General features: G+C 38.9%; 1 protein-coding gene across 1 annotated transcript in view; it reads right to left on the bottom strand.

Moving 5' to 3' along the window:
* LOC144768869 (integrin alpha-M-like) overlaps positions 1-21362 on the bottom strand; it is a 337089-nt gene that overhangs the window by 94446 nt on the left and 221281 nt on the right. Inside the window, exons 13-14 of the mRNA XM_078652877.1 lie at positions 1666-1806; positions 834-1040 (exon numbers count right to left, since the gene is read on the bottom strand). Coding sequence (XP_078509003.1) covers positions 834-1040; positions 1666-1806 — 348 coding nt within the window. The remainder of the gene's footprint in view (positions 1-833; positions 1041-1665; positions 1807-21362) is intronic.

Below are 21362 nucleotides of genomic sequence, written 5' to 3'. Positions count from 1 at the left end.
AACCCACTTCCCAGCTAGAAGGCTCTACATTTGATGACATGAGCAGCCTCACTCCACTCCTTCTCCAAGGTTTCACTATTGTCCATCTGTTGTTGCTCCCACAGTTTCATGACTGAACACCTGCTGTAACCTCTCTACCCTCTGGATTCCATTCTTAACCATCTCTGATTTGCTCCACAAAATTAATCTTCCTTGTCTATCTGTGCTCCCCTCTCCTTGTACTCACTATGTTCCACCCATTGCCATCTGTGGCCCGCATCAAAATCCCCCATTTTTGTACTTCCTGTGGCCACTGATCGGCTTTGTCAAACCAGCCTTGACAAGTTGTAATGCTTCCACTCCCTAAGGGTTTTTATTGAAATATATCTGTTGTATCCCCCACTGTTTCATGGATAGCAATATGGAGGTTGCTGCAAGCTGGCTGCATGAGCGAAAAATACCCCAGAAGCTCCCTATCGTTTTTTTTGTTTTTGTTTTCAATAAGAAACAGATATAATGAAAAAATGTGTTTGTAATATTCCAAACAAGCTTAATTTTGGTTACAATCACAAATCAGCTGTGCTTCCTCAGTGAAGAAGTATGTTTTAAAAACACATAATCATTTCTGGTGTTTTTCTGGTGTTGTCTAGTAACATTTCCCAGGCTCTCTTTGCGCTGAGCCTCTGCCATTTACCTGCCACCCTAGTGTCATGGGTGTTATTTCTAATCTCGTAATCGCCCCAGTTTAACACCCAGCCTGATCCCCCAATTATGATCCAAGTTAAGCCTCTGAAGTTAAGGGAAACATTTCCTATTGCCCTCATACCTCTAAGACCCCAGTAGCATAGGCTCACCTGGCTGGGTAGGGGCCCAAGCGTCCCTTCTTTTTGGCCATGGAAAATGTAGATGGCGCCGTGGTGCTCATCCTCCAGTGGGGCACCCACTGCCACGTCGGCCAGCCCATCCCAGCTCACGTCTCCCAGGCAGACCATTGCGGCACCAAACCTTCCGTGGGTACCGGATGCTGATCCACTGAGAGTTTCATTGCAAGTGATGTTCTCCTGGAAAAGAGAGTGGTGGGCAAGGACAACAGTGTTGAAACCTGGGATGAGTCACAAAGCAACAGTGTAACAGGAAAGTGATCAGACATCTCTGGCACAGGGATGACTGAGTCGTACATTGCTACATTGTTAGAGACATCTCTTATAGGACAGACAACATCTAAACAACCAAAGGGGCCACTTAAACAACAGGGGAAATCCCAAACACTATAAGGATCTCTCTGACACCAGAGGAGACATTTCAGACAACATATGAGCTACATGGCTTATAGCAAGGAGTCGCTATCCTAGGTTCTTTGAGACGGGGGTGAGAACAAAAGGAATGAGACCTGAAATGAGTCTCAAAATCAATATTTGAAAATGACTGTGACCTGACACCTCTTGCACAAATATGGATATCTCTTACATTGAAAGAGAAATTATTAACACCGTAGGAGACATAACAAACATTATATGACCTTCCTACGCCCTATAATACATACTTGACACCAAAGAAGAACTTTCTTGAACCATAAGTGACATATTTTGCAGCATATGGAGCATTTCTCTTGCTCTGCAGGAGCCATTGCTAATATAAAGAAGCTGTGATCTTTGATTGTTTGGAACACACATAGTTTACACATACCCCAGGTGTGACGCTGCAAACGTGGACAATGCCCCCTACGCCCTGGGCATGGTACAGAGGCACACCAATGAGCACCAGGTCCGTCTCTCCATTGTCGTCTAGATCCACTGAGGTAAGCTCAGCACCAAAGTATGATCCAATCTGCGCACAGGAGATAAAAAGAACAGAATATTACTTGGTGGGCAATTATATGACCCAATCCAAGGAAATAAGAATTCTTTTATATCCATTTAGCCAGTCCCCATCAAGCAAACAACTTAATCAAACATGTATTTTGTCATAATAAGAATAAACTGCGGCCAATCACGAGAGAGCCTTGTTACCGGCTTACCTGTCTGTTGCAAGAAATGTGGACTGGCTTCAACTTCCGATATCCACATGTTTAAAGAGTGTCCAGCCCTGGTCTCTTTTTGGGACAGCATTGGAAGATTTCTGGCTGATACTCTAGTGAGCCCTGTTACCATCGACTTACCCTTGATTATTTTTGGCTTGACAGCTAATGTTAAGGGCCCGTAAGATCGCTGCTTTTTTACGCCATCCTCCTAGCTAGGTGACACATTTGTATACATGGACAGACACCCCCCCCCCCACACACCCCTCCCTCCTTCTTGGAAAGGCAAATGTCAGTCTTGGCAGTCTCCAAGCTAGATCTTATGAGATCCGGCAGCAAGAAGAAGAGAACATTTTGGAATATTCTGCAATCAAGATGGGGCCCAGAGTTGATGGTTTGAGGGCCTTTTTTTTCACTGGGTCCTATGATTCTGCTGCCTCAATACTCTTTGGGCCATGTCGGATACTCCCAGTATGGTACAGGTAGCTCTAAGAGGAGGGCCATCTAGCTCTTGGAGCTTAGTAGAAGAGTTATCTCAGCTGGTTTCTTCATTAGCACCTAGGCAAGATCTCGTACCGGTAGGCGGGTCTTTCCATTTCTAGACACCTACGCCTCTCAGCGTGCTGAGTGTGAGTATTGAGGGGAGAGGTGAACCCAAGACCTAGATGGAAAAACACTGCAGTATCCATCAGGAGCGCTCCAATTCTCCTCTAATTTAGGGAAGAGTTTCCACACCTGTTTAAAAAGCACTACATAATGATGCAGTAAAAATCCACAATCCAGCTACCTCTCCAATCACTTTTGGATGTATCTTTGCCTTTGTACACCACTGCACTGACTGCGGCTAGGTTTGGGCTAAACAAGTACAACATACATGCATAAATACATACATGCGTATTTAGATACATATGGTGGAGAGTGGCAAGGAGGGTGTCCCTCATGATCTGAAAATACACTCTACTTGTATAAATAAGGTCTGAAGGTCTGGCGTTTGAAAAGATGTCACTTTCTGTCAGGATTGCTCTGACATTGGAAGATGATGTCACTTCCTCCCTGTAGTCCACGGACAGCAGCATATACCCACACTTAAGAACCTTCCCACATGTCATAGTTGGTGTCAACTATCTAAGAGAGGATCCATTGCTGCATTCATCAATTCAAACAATGTGAGGCAAGAACATGACACATGCATCTTCCAAAATGCATCTGATCTATCTATCTATCTATCTATCTATCTATCTATCTATCTATCTATCTATCTATCTATCTATCTATCTATCTATCTATCTATCTATCTATCTATCTATCTAATCACTGAAAAAATACAAAGGGTAAAGTGACGCTATAGTCAGGTAAAATGTAACCAAATAAAACCACTAAAACTAATTATTTAAAAGTTATCGCAAGTAACTTTAATTTGTACCCTAACGTAACTATAATTCACACCCTGCTATGCACAGTGCTGACATCAATCATGTTATTTCAGATGTTGCAGTGTTGTTATCAATAATGTCAAACAACAACAAGTCATGAGCGATAGTTACTTGAGATAACCATAAATGGTGAATTTTAGTAGTTTTGTTTGTTTAAATGTCACCTAAATATAACAACACTTTAACCACTGTCTTTTCAGTGAATTTTAAGGATTCTTTTGAATACCTAGCTATAAATCTCACTTTCACCTTTGTTTCTTTCAGTGAATGTTTAATGTCAGCATGTATCAACATATAAAAGGTTAGCCTGCTAGTTGTGTCAATAAACCTAATAAACCTTTCAATAGAGCATTCATAATAATAAAATATGAAACATGTCAGTCTTTATTTTTTAGGTTGAGCCTTGGCAGTGCTTACGGTGCTCTGCGAGGCAAACGGTGCTCTGCGAGGCATACTGTATTGGTGTATGGACGTGAAGCCCCGCCCACTCTCCGCCCACATATTTTGCATTGGCTTGTGTCATTGTCCTTCGTAAATGCTGGCTTCTGATTCGTTAATAGGCTTGTTAGTCCCTCCTTAGTACCACCTTGTCTTCATTTGTAACCTCCCCTGAGGACTGGCCCTCTTACTGCAGCACTATTTTCTTTAATGAGTTTCTCCTACTGCAGGCAATACATGCTTTCCTGCAACATTCAGTGCATTCTGCGCACCATGCACACCTTCACAGGGCACTTTTACCAAAAAAAGCATTTGTTAGTGATCCAGCGGGCTATAGAAAATATATCATAAACTACGCTACCCAATTTCATAACCTATAAACAAAATTCTAAACTATACATGGACCCATTTATGAACCTGATATATTTTTGGGCCTACTGAATCAGGTGGTCAAATAAATCTATATACACATTATTTACAAACTATAAACATATTTATACATTTGCAGAAAGAATATTGTCATTAGAATAAAACCCAACCATTTAAACGACCACCATAGGCGACGTGATCTAGCTAATGGTAACCTATACTTCTAAATAACCAAGACCAGCTTGTTTGTCAAAAGTAAGATTTTATTTTCTAGATAATAGTATATATGTTGTAAGTCTTATATATGAAATTTATTTGCAATAAAGCAAGCATGATGGTAAGAAATAAGAAAAATACAATTTAAGCAATTGAATTAACTTCAAAGAATTATATAAAGTTTAGCATTTCTAAAACATATTTTCCTAACTGAGCTAAATAGACAGAAATTAAAGTAAAGATCTTTGAGGATTCTTACGTGCTCCACGCAAAGTCCAGCAGCACATCACCCTCATCGGAAAGTCAGAAAGCAGCAGCCAGCCCAACCCTAAGGGCATGACTTTTTATACCTTTCTACGCTAACTAAACTAGCAAAGGAAAGTTTTCAGAAATACTCGACGTCCCATTGGCTGAAAGTGACAAGTGACATGTCACCCGATTCTTAAAAAGTTCCACAAAATCATGTCTTACAAAGACCATTGTCTCTTCCACGTGAAGCCAGAGGCTTCCTGCGATTGCAACTTTGTTTTAAGTCATCCTCGCAGCTTCCATAGTCTTACAGTGCAACTTCCGCGGATGCCAAGTTAAGGACTGACAAAAAGTTCACTTTCGACCTTGGCCATGTCCGACAGAATGATGTCAGCTCATCAGTTTTCGCTTTGTGAATGCAGCTTCAATAAACGTTTTAATTCAGAATGGACGTCTCGTGACTTTCTGCAGAAATATGAATTAGCTCTTTTTGTGCGGCTCAAATAGTTAGGCCTCAAAAGCAGGCAACTTATGATTTCTAGTATAAAACAAACACAAGAAAAGTATTAATGTAAGAAATAAAGTATATTCTGTATCCACCCCATGGTTTACTAAATAATTAACCCACCCGATTAATCAAAATGTTACCTAGCCATTGCAAACAAATAAAGCAGCGTTTATATTTACCAGTCTCCGTTTTTCTATGAGACCCATATGCACCTAGAATAGTAGAAATGACATCACACAGACAAGAATAAGCAAAACAAGCACATGCTTATTTTAAATATGCAGCAGTTAGTAATGACAAAAACGAAAACAATAAATTATTTTATTATTTTGCACGAACAAAAAGATGCAACAAATATGCACGTTTATGAGCACACATGTTAGTCCCCCCACGTGTAAAGTTTAATCTAGGTTGTATTAGCACGACATATCACAAATCATTAATAATTTTATTCATGTTATGGAAATGTGATTTTGCGAGTTTAAACAAAATTTTGTTTTCTATCTCGCTCCATCAACTCCCTCATCTGGTGATTAACAAATCACCACACCAGCACTCAAAATTTTGGTAAATTTAATTTATAAGAAATCGATTCAAATTCATTGTATTAGTAAACCTAAAAGTCTGTTTCAGCATAATCCTTGCAATTAACATGACGCTCTCTATGTAACTCCTGCAACTCAATCTCCCTTTCCTCTTCTTTTCTGAGTTTATAAATTCTCTTCTTTTCTCTCAAATGCTTCTTTCTTTTATGCAACAAACAACCTACTTTAGTCAAAATAAAAATGAATATAATTATAATCAAAGGTGCCAGAATCTTGCCAAGAATTGAACTTCCGATATTATGAAACCAGTTTTTAATTGCTTGAAACCTATTTGAAAGTTTCCCAGTAAAATCTTCTTCTTCTAAAGGAATTATTTCAGAATGCATTTGTGTAATATTCTTAATATACATTTCAATATTTTTACTTTCATCCGGTATATATGTACAGCAATGTTGGACATGTAAAATGCCACAGACTCCTCCCTCTTTTGCTAGGAGTATGTCTAAAGCAAGACGGTCTTGAATTACCATGGATCTAATTGCAATAACTTCAACATTCACTAATTGAAATCCATCAGCAGTGTCAGTTGATAATCTATCAACTATAGTGGACAATTTTCTGATTCTCCCTGCATTTAGGGTTATACCAACAAAAGGTATTACAGCTTGAAAAATATCTCCCAGAATTTCAGTAAAAGTTTCTCTTTTAGCTCTATTTACATAATTATGGATTTTAAATAATCCTTCTGAATCTCTGTCAACATGAAACACTTTAGGAAAAACAATTCCCACATAACAAGTTCCATACCAATGGTCTGGAAGGTTGTAGTAGGCTTTGTCACCACAAACAAAATAAATTCCAGGAAAGATAGGATCTTTTCCACCTTTAAATCCCCAACCTCCCATAATCTGATAAGTATCTTCACAGTTGCTTGCACCTACAAAATAATTATCAAAAAGTGTGTTATCTCTTCTAATGCAAAGCTTTCCACTAACAGGTTTGTCTATGTGAATTGCAATATTTTCAAGCATTTTGCCATTTAGTTTCTCATCCTCTTTTTGCCAGAATGATGACTTAGTCTGCTTGACTAATTCATTTCTCTTATAAATTGCTCTTCTCTCCTCAACCATATTCAGAAATTTCTTCCCTTCAGCACTTAATTTACATGTTAGATTATTCTTATAAGCATACTCATAAGTGAGTTCATTAGTAACAAGGAAATATTCTCTCAATTGTTTAGCTTTCTTATGCTTATTTAAAGCATTATCAATCTTGATATTAGCAAAAATCTCATCATAATTTGAATAGTAATATTCTAAACGACCAGTTTGATAAAATAAACTAGTTAATACACTACATGTAACAGCATAAGTGAGAGGAAGCATATTATATGTTACTCCCTCAGAAACAGAAGCGGGTAACTTAACGCATACATAACAATCCTTTGCATCCATTACCTTTACATATTCACTCAAAAGCTTTGTGAAAGTATTGCTTGAAAAATCACCTATTGATTTATCTTGATGAATGTTAGGTTGATGATCAATTACTTTAGCAGATGCACTATGTTTAGTTTGGCTAACCAGAGCTTTGCTTGTTAAGTTAACTTTGTGTAATTCTCTATTCATTTCTAAAGGTATAATCACAGCTAGTATCAACCAGAGCAGAACTAAAATGAGCAGACACACCAGAGTCATCTTACAGCATCTTTTAAAAACAGAGCATTTTGAAGTGCTCTCCTTAATGTAAGGCATTTTTAGGTTAGTTTTAGCCTCAAAATAAAAATAAAATTTTAAATTTATATACACCCCCCTTTTAAAATATATTTTTCTTTTATAACCCTAAACAAGATTTCTTCGACCTTATGTCATACATAAGTTTTTCTTCTACTAGACAGTTTTTCTTCGACCTTGTGTCAACTAACAGGATTTCTTCAGCCTTATGCCAATTTAATAAATTTGTACTTCAATCATTGTCACTAATTTCTTGGATTTCGTTTTCTTCTTCACTACTATCATATATGTCAATAACGGGTGGAATTACTAAGTAAGTCCACTCAGGAGACTTGTATTTCTGGTTTGGTCTAATTATTCTCTTCCCTTTTCTCGATATCACTTCTATTTTCCTTCCAACTCCAACCTCTTTTCCAGGACTCTTTTGACTACTGATTTCTTCAACTTGTTCTATTGGCTTTTTGATTAATCTCACTCTCAACCTTCCACCAGGCCAGAAGTCTGCTTTTCTCACATGCTTTTTCTTTGGTTCAGAATTATTTGATTCTGATTTCCAAGTCCTTTTCTTTCTGTTTTCACTTCCACCTTCCACGTCACTTTCCTCAGTTTCGTAGTCTGAAATTTCAATTGACTCAGGAACTTCTCTATATGGCAAATTCACTCCTTCAGGAACTTCACTTTGTCTTCCATCACTGGTACTCGGTAATTCGTTCTCCTCCTCTTCCTCAATTACCTTTAGCTTCCCAGATTTCGGATTTTTGTTCCTTACTTCAGAGCTTGTTCTCTGCCTTTCGATACTCTCCTGGTCTGAAACTTCTTTTGGTTCAGCTTCTTTGTCTTCAATATAGACAACCGAATCCTCAGTTATCTTTCCTTTTAACAGATTCTCTTCACCTTCAGAATCTATTTCAATTATTTCTAAGTCTTTTCTTGCCAGATTTCCATTCACCGGCACAGTTTCCAGATGTCGACTTTCTTGTCGATCTTCAGAATCTGGAATTACTTCACCTTCTGTTCTGTCTTCTGCTTCAGAATCAGAGTCATCTGTGGTATCACTTTCAACATCAGAATTCTCAGGAGTTGGTATTGGAATAGTATGACTTGGATGAATCCAACGCTTCAATCCTCTGCACTTTACAGCATTAGTAGTGATCAAGATTACCTGCCTAGGTTTCTGCCATCTAGGAGATAGACAATTCCTCCTCCGATGTACTTTCGTTCTGACCCAGTCTCCAGGTCTCAGATCATGTGTCAAAACTTTGTCATTTGATTGTGCTTCAGTTCCCACCTGATTAGATACAGAAGTTACCATATCAGATAACCTTTTACAGTAATCCAAAATTGCACTGTCATTTATGCTCAACAGTTTACCTACAGGTACAAAAGCTTGCCTCATAACTCTTCCCATCAAAATTTCATGAGGACTCAAACCTGTCTTTTTATCTGGTGTACTTCTTATTGACATCAAAACAAGTGGAAGAGCATCAGTCCACTTCACTCCTGTCTCTAGACACATTTTCCCAATTCTGTTTTTGATAGTTCCATTTATTTGTTCAACTACACCTGATGCCTCTGGTCTGTATGCACAGTGTATTTTCTGCTCAATACTCATAGCTTCGCAAATTAATTTCAACAGTTTGTTATCAAAATGACTCCCTCCATCACTCTCAATAGTGACTGGAAAACCGTACCTTGGGATGATTTCTCTGAGCATTAGTTTTGCTACTGTAATTGAATCACAATGTCTCGTAGGAAAAGCCTCTACCCACCTTGAGAACAAACATACAATTACAAGTACATATTTCAAACAGTTGTGTAATGGCATTTCAATGAAATCTATTTGTAACCTGGTGAAGGGACCACCCTCTCGACCAATTATTCCTGTCCCCACCACTGATTTTCTGTTTGGATTCATTTGTTGGCATGACAAACACCTTTGACAAAAAGACTCTGCAATGGTTCTAAATTTGGTATTGAACCATGTTTCTTTAAACAGTCTGACCATAGAATCTCTTTCTAAATGTGCAGGACCATGATATAATCTAGCCATGTCAGAAATCATGCAATTTGGTAAAACTACTCTCCCATCTTTGTAAACCCACACTCCATCTTCATCACGTCGTCTACAATCTGATCTTAACCACTGGTCTTTTTCTTCATCATCTGCTTCGTTTTGTAAATCTCTAATCTCATTCCATGTTTCTACAATAGTTGTTAGCATTAATGAATTTGAATCAGTTTCTGTACTTCTATTCCGATTGTAAGAATAATTTTTCCTTGCGCAGTACTTTGCTGTTTCATCTGCGAAGGCATTTCCTTTGGAAATATAATCAGTCCCTCTAGTGTGTGCTGCACACTTGACTATGGCAATTTCTTTTGGCAATTGTATTGCTTCAATTAATCTTCTAATGAAAACTGCATTTTTAATTGGTGACCCTGTTGATGTCATGTATCCTCTCTGTGACCAGAGTTGTCCATAATCATGCACAACTCCGTACCCATACTGACTATCAGTAATGATGGTAACTCTTATATCTTTTGATATTTCACATGCACGAATTAAAGCAATCAATTCAGCCACTTGTGCTGAACGAACTCCTTCAAGACATGATGCTTCTTTAATGTTTTCGACTGTACAAACTGAGTATGAAGCTTTCAAGACACCACCTTCGGATCTTAAGCATGAGCCATCTACAAAGTAGACAAAATCCGATTCAGGCAAAGGTCTGTCTTTGATGTCTTTTCTTGGTTTTGTGCAGAATTCCATGACATCTAAACATTCATGTTCTGTCTCGATGTCATCAACAATTTCAGAATCAGGCAGTAATGTAGAAGGATTCAGATTCAAACATCTTGAAATCGAAACATTATCTGCTCCTAGTATGATTTTCTCATACTTTGTCAATCTGCTACTTGTTAAATGTTGAGTCTTACCTCTTGTCAGTAATATTTCAACTGAATGAGGTACAAAAACTTTCACAGGAAATCCCATAATGATTCCTTCACTTTGTTCAAGACTGATACTTGTAGCTGCAACTGCTTTTAAACAACCTGGTAATGCTTTTGCAATTGGATCAAGAACTGCAGAGAAATATGCAATAGGTTTCTTTAGGTTTCCATGTCTCTGAATTAACACAGATAATGCACATCCTTCTCTCTCACTGCAATACAGTTCAAAATCTTTCTCATAATTTGGCATACCCAAAGCAGGAGCTTGGCATAAGCTCTTTTTCAAGTTTTCAAAGGATTCCATCTCAACATCATTGAGAATAATTGGATCTTTTACATCTGATTTGGTCAGTCTTTGTAGTGGTTTCGCAATTACTGAAAATCCACTTATCCATTGTCGACAGTAACCTACCATTCCCAGGAACATTCTGACCTGTCTTTGTGTTCTTGGCGGTAACATTGCTTGAATCATTTTTATTCTCTCTATTGTTACTTGTCTTTTTCCCTTTGCAATTCTGTGACCAAGATATTTCACTTCCTGTTTGCAAAACTGTAGTTTTGCTGGGGACACTTTATGTCCTTCTTCTGCAAGGCGATTTAACAGAATTATTGTGTCTGTTACACAATTTTCTCTTGTCTTAGCAGCTATTAACAAATCATCAATATACTGCACCAACGTAGACCTACCTGGTAAGTCTAAATCTTCTAATGATCTTTTTAACAGTTCGTTAAAGATTGAAGGACTTTCTGTATAGCCCTGAGGGATTCTTGTCCATCCAAGGGTCTTACCTTGGAATCTGAAAGCAAAGATTTCATAACTGTCTGGGTGTAGAGGAACAGTAAAGAATGCATTGCAAAGGTCAATGACTGTGTACCATTCAGCATCATATGGAATCTGAAATAGAATCACTGCTGGATTTGGAACCACAGGACAACATGGAATAACAATTTGATTAACCTTTCTCAAATCTTGTACGATCCTAAATGTTCCGTTAGCCTTTTTAACTCCCATAATTGGTGAATTACAAGAGCTACTCTTCATTTCTTCCAATACACCTTGCTTGATTAATTTTTTAATTACAGGTGTAATACCTTCAATTGTCTCTGTTTTCATTTTATACTGTGGAGTGTTTGGAAATTCTATTCCCTGTTTCAATGCAATTTTAACAGGATCTACGTTTTTCATCAGACCCATCTCATTCCCAGTAAAATCCCATATTTCAGATTTCACTGTTTCTTTTAACTCTTCAGGTAAATCTTTTTCTTCAAATGCAGGAAACAATTTTGTTTCTTCTGCTTCCATCATCATCATTGTCATTCTGTACAAACCATCTTCCTCCATTGTTTGTAATTCAACTCCTTCAGGAGAACAATATATTCTGCAATTCATTTTACATAGGATGTCTCTACCTAATAGATTTACTGGACTACTATTACAAACCACAAATCTGTGTTTGTCTCTGTAATTTCCAATTTCAACTGGTACTGGATCAGTTAAGTCTGTTTTAATTTGCTGATTACTTACTCCGACAACTTGGATGGTATCCCCAGAGAGAGGTAGGTTTTCAATTTCCACTGATCTAACAGTAGAACGGGTAGCACCAGTGTCCACTAGAAAAGTGATGTCTACATCATTAACTTTCCCGTTTACATAAGGACCGGACTGGTCAACCTCAAGAGTGGCTCCAACAACACACTCTTCCTCCTCTCTCGGGCACCGTCAGCAATAATCATCAGAATCACTGTCTTGGCTTTCTGTTAATAAAAATTGTTGTGAAGCATTTTGCATTTGAACCCTTTGCTGTTTTTGCTGTTTTTGTGGTTTTATTACCTGTTCACATCCCTGAAATCCCACGTTTGGATTATATTTTTGAACTCCCCCACAATTCGGAAAAGGTGGTTGTGGCAACTGGTCCTGACGATTATTCACCTGTTGTTGTTGCTGTTGTTGTAATTGTCGCTGAATATTAAATTCATTTAACCCCTGTTGCATCTGTAGCTGTTGCTGCACGTTAACACCATTCTGCATCTGCGGATTCAATAAGGGATTCTTTAAGTTTCTAGGAGGATGAGGACACTCGTCCCTCCAATGTCCAATTTCGCCACAATTAAAACAAGGTAATCTTTGTTTCAGTTCTTCTATTTTTGGGCTAAATTTCTTTTGGAAATTATTACCTTTAAACTTTCCTTGTATCTGGTTCGTATTTCCAGTTTGAACAAAATTAGTATTCTTATTTCCCATGCTGGCAATCTGTTGCTCAGCTACCTTTACCTGTGCCCACATGGCTTTCTCCTTTAGCTTCTTCTGTTTTACTTCTAATTCATCGCTACAATATTTTGCTTTTCTCAGAATATCATCTATAGATAGTGCTTGCCATCCGACAATACTAGTTCTGATCATTTCTCCAATTTCAGGTTTTAGTCCATAAACAAATCTATAGATAAAATGACTCATGTCTTTCTCATCTAATTTTTCATAACCACTGTATTGTTTAAAGATTAACAGTAGCCTTTCATAAAAAGAATGAACTGATTCTTTTGTTTCCTGCTCTGTTCTTTCTATTTTAACCCAATCAACTTCTTTGGGTGGAATTTTGTTTTTCATCCAAACAATTACTTTCTCATAAAAATCCATTACAAGTGGATTTGGGGCACCTGTTTCTTTAATTCGCTCAGGTTCTGTTTTTGGCCAACTAATAGATATTTTACATTCTGTCCAAAGATCAGATGGAACAACAATGTCAAAAAATCCATCCAAATCAATCCACAGAACTTTTGACACTTTGATAAATCTATCGACTTGCCTGTACCACTCAACAGGTTTCTCTCTTAATTTCGGAAAGTCATTTGTGAATAACAGAATGTCCTGTCTCGACCATGGGACATGAACATATCCTCCACCTGCAACTTCTCTCATTGGAAATTGTTTTGACATTCTTTCTAATCTTTCATCTTCCTTTCTTTTGGTCCATTTAACTCTCCATTTGTTCAGTTCTCCTAGCTTTTTGATATAGACAATCAAATCTTTAATGTGAACTATTCTTCCCATTGAGTTCAAACTCTCAATGTCGCTTTCTGAGAAATCTAATCTGTAATGTTTTGCAAAATTCTTTTGTTTACTCACATCGATTTCAAGTTCTGCAGCTAGATCCTCTAATTGATCATATTTATTTTTCGTTTTCCATTGAATACTTTTGCAAATGAATAATAGTTCATCATCCCGATAGTAATTTAAACTATCTGGGCCAATTGTTCCAATTATTAATTCTTCAATATTTGCTTTTAATTTGGCCACATCAAGCTTTGGTGTGGTTACCCTGACTTCAGGACTTCCTACATCTGACATAGCACCCATTGGTGTTTTTGGAGATAAATCCTCATTGAAAGTTAAATCAGGCATTCTCGATCTAGAAGTGTTTAATTCTGTCAAATCTGAATAAAATTTTTCAGCAGGCTTTTGAATTTCTGTATTTAAAGGAATAGTTAATCCAGTTTTGTTTGTATTTCTTTGATCAAATACAGGCTGAACAGGACCTATTGTTACTGGAACTGTGACAGCTTCCATGCCTTTTGTCATTCTTTTGATTAATTCTTCTTTAGACCTTAAGTATTCATTATAATCATCATCCTCAACATTTCTTGTTTCTCTTGTATAATCTTTTGGAGGTTCCCTTGCTCTTGGAGTCATTGAAAAATGTCTACCCTCATTTCGAGCATTCTCAAATTCTGGTCTTCTAGGAGTTTCAGTGATTTCACAATTATTTGGATAAAGTTTAGGAGCTTCATTAATTGGAGGTGCACTCGGTGAAGTTTCAGTAGAAACCACCGGAGTAGACCATGATCTAGGAGGTCTCAAAGGCTGATTAGGCTGTTTATTTTTAGCAGTTGTATATATTTCTTCCATAATTGCATCCTCAGATTCACTTTCCATAGATTTTCCTGTAGGAGAACCCATTACCATTTCATGAATTAAATACAATCCTTCACTCATGTTTCCCTGTCTCCACATTCGTAATCTATCTTCATGAGTTTCTCTTTTCCATGATGGATTTTTAGAAGGTCTTTTAATTCCACTAGCTTCTCTTTGTAACTGATACATCTCATCTTCCCACTCAACTAAAGCTTCAAATTGAGTTGGTCTCGGTTTTGGAACAAGAGCATTCATTTTCTCTCGTAAGTTTCTTAAAACTCTTACATTAAATGAACCATCATTAGGCCAAGCCAAAACACCATCGTTTTTAGTATAACGTTTCCAACTGTCGAACCATAAGACAGTATGATATCCATATTCACCTTCCATGTATGCTGCAGGTGTTTTATACTTATGAAGTAGTTTACCACCTCGCGTTTCGATTTTCTTGTCAGGTGAAAATAAATTCTTAAATTTCTGAAATAATGTTGTCTTTTTCTCAACATGTTTAAAATGATAACTCATTTTTAAAAGTTAAATTTAATTCACAAATTCGTTCGTAAAATATTTTCCGGGATGTTCCGCAAAACAACCAATCCGTGCGCGAAACACACCAACAAGCCAATGGCAGTTGAGCTGCGTCACTTTTCAGCTCGACCAATAATTTTGGAGATTTTCCTAAGGACCAATCAGCTCACAGGCCGTCAGAGACTCAGGAGCCAATCAGAATACAGCTTGTGACGTAGGTCACCCAATCCCAGCGCGGCTCTGTGACGTACACAGCAGCTGCGGTTTTTCGCTTCTCACTTCTGGCGCTTACCCCTCCTTCACAAAATCTTTTCACAGCGCCATTTTAAGAACACTTTTCAGTGTAAATTAATTCTTAACAATGACTTATAAAGACAACATCTGTTCGTTTCACTATTTAGGATAGTTTACATACATTCAAGTATCCACACTTCGGAATAGACGGCGCTATTCACACTAAGGATAATATTCAATTGTTAGTAGAGTAACCTTACCCCACCCTTCTAACACGTATAATTATGAACTCGCTTTGCTCTGAACCCACCGCGAAGTGAAAGTTCTAAGAGTTCCACTTGAACATAAAATACAATTCAAACTCGCACTTTTACACGGAAAATTCCCTAATTTCAAACACACACGAAATCCGTACAGGACTCTCACCTGTTTATAGAAATCATGCACCGTTAGTAAAATAACGACGTTATCCGTACAGGGCTCTCACCTGTTTATAGATATGAAACATGTACCCGTACAGGACTCTAACCTGTTTATAGATAATCATGCACCGACGTTAAATTTTACCCTTCACTCAAGCTTGGATATAACTAATACTCTCATCACAGTGAGTTTTATGGAAGGCGCTTTGTCCCTATTCTCATGCTGCTTTGATTTCTTAGAAAATCCTCACTATACAAGATTCAGACCTAGCCCTAAAACTGTGCTGCTCGGCGACAACACTATGGTACACGGCGATACCTCTTGTGATACTCGGCGATATCACTACAAACGAACAGATGGCTTGCGTGACTAATTTCTCGCCACACAATCTATACCGGTATAGCTTACAGATAGGCACGAAAAACGAACTTAACAAGTGTTAAAACATTAATCCTATTTGCATACCATGACGCAATCCTTAGCAACCAACATGTTACCTTGGTTACCGCTTAGCAACCATCAATCCTCTGCTACCAGATAATTGATCCAGCGGGCTATAGAAAATATATCATAAACTACGCTACCCAATTTCATAACCTATAAACAAAATTCTAAACTATACATGGACCCATTTATGAACCTGATATATTTTTGGGCCTACTGAATCAGGTGGTCAAATAAATCTATATACACATTATTTACAAACTATAAACATATTTATACATTTGCAGAAAGAATATTGTCATTAGAATAAAACCCAACCATTTAAACGACCACCATAGGCGACGTGATCTAGCTAATGGTAACCTATACTTCTAAATAACCAAGACCAGCTTGTTTGTCAAAAGTAAGATTTTATTTTCTAGATAATAGTATATATGTTGTAAGTCTTATATATGAAATTTATTTGCAATAAAGCAAGCATGATGGTAAGAAATAAGAAAAATACAATTTAAGCAATTGAATTAACTTCAAAGAATTATATAAAGTTTAGCATTTCTAAAACATATTTTCCTAACTGAGCTAAATAGACAGAAATTAAAGTAAAGATCTTTGAGGATTCTTACGTGCTCCACGCAAAGTCCAGCAGCACATCACCCTCATCGGAAAGTCAGAAAGCAGCAGCCAGCCCAACCCTAAGGGCATGACTTTTTATACCTTTCTACGCTAACTAAACTAGCAAAGGAAAGTTTTCAGAAATACTCGACGTCCCATTGGCTGAAAGTGACAAGTGACATGTCACCCGATTCTTAAAAAGTTCCACAAAATCATGTCTTACAAAGACCATTGTCTCTTCCACGTGAAGCCAGAGGCTTCCTGCGATTGCAACTTTGTTTTAAGTCATCCTCGCAGCTTCCATAGTCTTACAGTGCAACTTCCGCGGATGCCAAGTTAAGGACTGACAAAAAGTTCACTTTCGACCTTGGCCATGTCCGACAGAATGATGTCAGCTCATCAGTTTTCGCTTTGTGAATGCAGCTTCAATAAACGTTTTAATTCAGAATGGACGTCTCGTGACTTTCTGCAGAAATATGAATTAGCTCTTTTTGTGCGGCTCAAATAGTTAGGCCTCAAAAGCAGGCAACTTATGATTTCTAGTATAAAACAAACACAAGAAAAGTATTAATGTAAGAAATAAAGTATATTCTGTATCCACCCCATGGTTTACTAAATAATTAACCCACCCGATTAATCAAAATGTTACCTAGCCATTGCAAACAAATAAAGCAGCGTTTATATTTACCAGTCTCCGTTTTTCTATGAGACCCATATGCACCTAGAATAGTAGAAATGACATCACACAGACAAGAATAAGCAAAACAAGCACATGCTTATTTTAAATATGCAGCAGTTAGTAATGACAAAAACGAAAACAATAAATTATTTTATTATTTTGCACGAACAAAAAGATGCAACAAATATGCACGTTTATGAGCACACATGTTAGTCCCCCCACGTGTAAAGTTTAATCTAGGTTGTATTAGCACGACATATCACAAATCATTAATAATTTTATTCATGTTATGGAAATGTGATTTTGCGAGTTTAAACAAAATTTTGTTTTCTATCTCGCTCCATCATTAGTCAACTTGACAAAGAAATGCTTTTTTGGGTAAAAGCGCCCCATACCGCACCTTCACTTTAATAGTGTCTGCGGACCTTTCTTTAGACAGCACTCGTCTAAAGAAAGTGGCGTGGCTTCTATTAATGTGAAAGCGCAGCATTGGGCGCTTGCTAACAACAAGGATTTGCAATGCAATAGGTCTTGCATTTTAGAAACTTTGACATATTGTTATTGTAAATGACAATGCCTTTTATTATTGCAGGTTTTTTAAACACATACTTTAAAGGCATTGTCATTTATAAAATGCCAACAGCTCGAAATCTCGCAATTCCAAGAATGACTGCATTGCAAATGCTTGTTCTTTTAACTCTTCAGGCCGCATAATGCAGTTACAAAACCAAACACAAAGCATCCTTGTATTCCCAAGCTGAAGAACAAAAGCTCCAGCTTTGGGAAGCTTACAAATATAAATCAATTTCCCTGTGGCCATATTCTATACACCCCAGGAAACATAGGCTTCCTGCAGCCCCTCCCCCCAATACTTAAAAAACATGCTATGGGTGCCCCTACCCAGATTCGGCCACCATCATTTAGCAAAAGATATACAAATTATAACATGAAGGGCATTGACAGGAGCAGGTAATAAGTGAGTGATTTATTTCTTCTTTGTTGCTCTTCTTAAGATTTTGCATTATCAGTGTGAGTGTATCAGGGTGGAGCAGTTGCTTTTTGTTTTTGCTGGGGTCCCCGCGGGCCCATGGCACCTCTGGCTCCCCTGCCAGCACCCATCCTGGGTGAATGCGGTAACCGGCAATTCTTTTTTTTTATATTGGGGAGGGGGTCATATGCTCCTCCTCTCCAATCCATTGCAGGCCCCAAGGACCCCACACCACAGGGCAATTTGTTTATGGGGAGTTCTGCCTCGAACCTCATCCCCTGGGAGCTAACATTTAATAAATGGGGAAGGACATGTGGCCACCTCCCTGAACTAATACTGGTCCGGAGAATCCCATCTCCGAGGCCTATGGTGGGTGCACCGGTCCACCAGGGGCGTTCACAAACATACTAAGTTGGGTGCTGCGGAGGGAGGCCCATAACCTCTGTAGTCCCACCGACTCCCGTGCAATCACCCTTCCTTGGTGCAGCGGTACTGACTTTGCTCCCGTCCGGCAGGAGAATTTTTTTTCCTGCTCCTGTGGGGTTGGGGGACACTCTATTTCCCTACCTGCAAGAGTGCAGACAGGAAAAAAATGTATGCTCAGGTTTTCCCTACCTGTGCTCTTGAGGGCAGGGAAAAAGTGTCCTTGAGGAATGGGGTCCCTGGCGTCTTTTCAGAAGCTAGGAGGGGGGATGCATGCTGCCCTGAACTTTAATTATTGCCTCAGGAATGGGGTCCCTTGAGCCTCATTGAGGCTAGTGGGGAGGGGCTGCATCCCCCATTAGTAAAACACCAGCCCCAAGGGATGGGGTCCACAGGGCCTAATGAAGGCTCAGGGAGGGGGAGCTACATGCCCCCTCCCCATAAAAAACAATTTGTCGTCCACTCTGGCCCTGACGCACCCCGGGGGAGTTTATTAAAGATAAATGTGGATATGCTGTGCCCATTTAGAAACAAAAACATTTTTGGCCCCAGTTGTGTCCCCACTGAGACCTCCCCACCAGGCCTAGGAGGGTAGGGTATGCCTACCATGTTCCCCTATATATTTTTTTAACCTTTTTGTAGGACAGGGGACTGAGTCACTGAGTCATACATGGGTGCTGCCACACGTTTGTTGATGTGGTGGCAGACAATAAAATCTTATCTTAAGATTTGTTGGCTCTGCAAATCCTCCGCAGTGTGAAATAGCTGTCGTTTTTAACCTTAATATATCTAACACTACTGAATGAATTTATACCACAACAAAAAAGCACGCTTTCTAGACCAAGATCTGGCTTTCTGCCAAATGTGGTATAATTTTGTTGAGTCATTTGGGCGGTACCTGTGTCTTACTATGCTTTGGAAAAAAATGGGGAAAACACAAAACGTGAGCCCACCCCCCTTCTTCTCGACCCCCTCTTGACGGATCCCCTCAAAACTTTCCAGGAAGGAGCTGAGCGGGAAGAACATCAGTGGTATAATCTTGTTACGTCATTTGGGCTGTATCTGTGTCTTACTTTCCTTTAGAAAAATTAATGGGGAATACACAAACGTGACCCCTCCCCCTTTTTCTCGACCCCCTCTTGACGGATCCCCTCAAAACGTTCCAGGAAGGAGCTGAGCGGGAAGAACATCAGTGGCGGCTAGTGAATTCTAAATATGGTAGCACGGAAATTTCACACTCGAGCACAATGTGCAAGACAAGCGAGTGATAACTTAAAAAGGAGTGTGCAGGAGATTCTCCCACCACAAGATTTTTTTTAAAATATTGATTCAAATTGTGGATTATACAGCATCAGTCAGTCATTGAAAACTTTGCACTTCAATGCAAAGCAAAGAGCAACAGCAGTGTGCCGTGTTTTCACCTTGATTTAACCACACGCTTAAGTATGCACTCATAAAAGAACAATACAATCTTGCTTCAAAACGTTTATTTGTGTACAATATGTTTTGCTAGCAATTTCCTTTTACAGTTCTGTTGCCTTTTTTTTAGCTACTGAAAAGAGATTTATACCAGAAGCCGAAAAGCAAACTTCCTTCATACAAAGTGGACAGTCTGACCCTAGTTCTGGCAGTACCCACATATTGCTGACCTGCCATATTGTACCATTCTTCCTAGTAATTTCCGACCAAGATACTCGGTGCCTGCTAAGATTGGCAATGTATGTGTCATGCTTAATCTCTGCAGAAGCCATCTGGGCATTGCCTGCTGTTGTGCTCATTTTTCTTCAATTCACCCTTTTGGTTTGTGTATGCTTGCCCTTATATCCATGAATTCCAATCCAGGTTCAGGCCTGGGCACAGCACAGAAACTACTATTATCCATATTGTCGCTGAACCTCTTCAAGCCCTTGACCAAGTCAAAACATGTCTCCTAATTCTACAGGATTTATCCTCGGCATTCAACACAGTCAACCACGAGAAACTACTTGAACGCCTCAAATTCAGAATGAGAGTAAGGGGAACCGTTCTCGAGTGGTTTAGACCCTTCCTCCGGAACCACACCCAGAGATTCTTAGTCAGCAGTAATCTATCTGCTCCTTCCTTAATAACGATCGGAGTCCCCCAAGGGTCAACTATTTCCCCAACCCTCTTCAATCTCTACCTTGAACCGTTAGCTGAATTACTACGTACCGCCAACATCTCCTTCCACATGTATGCCGATGATACCCAAATCTACATCAAAATCGCATCTCTAGAGGAGATCTACTCTTTGAATAAGGCCCTAAAGATGATTGTTCAATGGCTCGCCTGCAACCAGCTCAAACTAAATGCACAAGAAACGGAGTTCCTTCTAACCGGACCCTCTAAAAGTAACACTGACATCCGAGAAAGGACCAAGTGGATCACAGCACTAAACTGCACACCGACCGTAGTGGATTCTGCCAAATCTCTCTGAATAATCCTAGACAGCAAACTGAATATGCAGGACCACATCAACTCGATGGCTAAAACTGCCAGGTTTCACTTGAGCTTCCTGAGGAAACTAAAACCTTTCCTTGATGCCTCGGACCGAAAAATGGTAGTCCAGGCATTAGTTATCTTCAGAATCGAATGCGGATGCTCAACCCTTTCAGGCCTGCCCAAGATCTCCATGGCCCTCCTAAAAGCTTACCTCAACATCGCCAC

Source organism: Lissotriton helveticus, chromosome 7 (assembly GCF_964261635.1).
Source record: "Lissotriton helveticus chromosome 7, aLisHel1.1, whole genome shotgun sequence".
Taxonomy (NCBI): Eukaryota; Metazoa; Chordata; class Amphibia; order Caudata; family Salamandridae; genus Lissotriton; species Lissotriton helveticus.
Note: the sequence above shows the minus strand (reverse complement) of the source record. Positions and strands in the feature narration are given on the sequence as shown.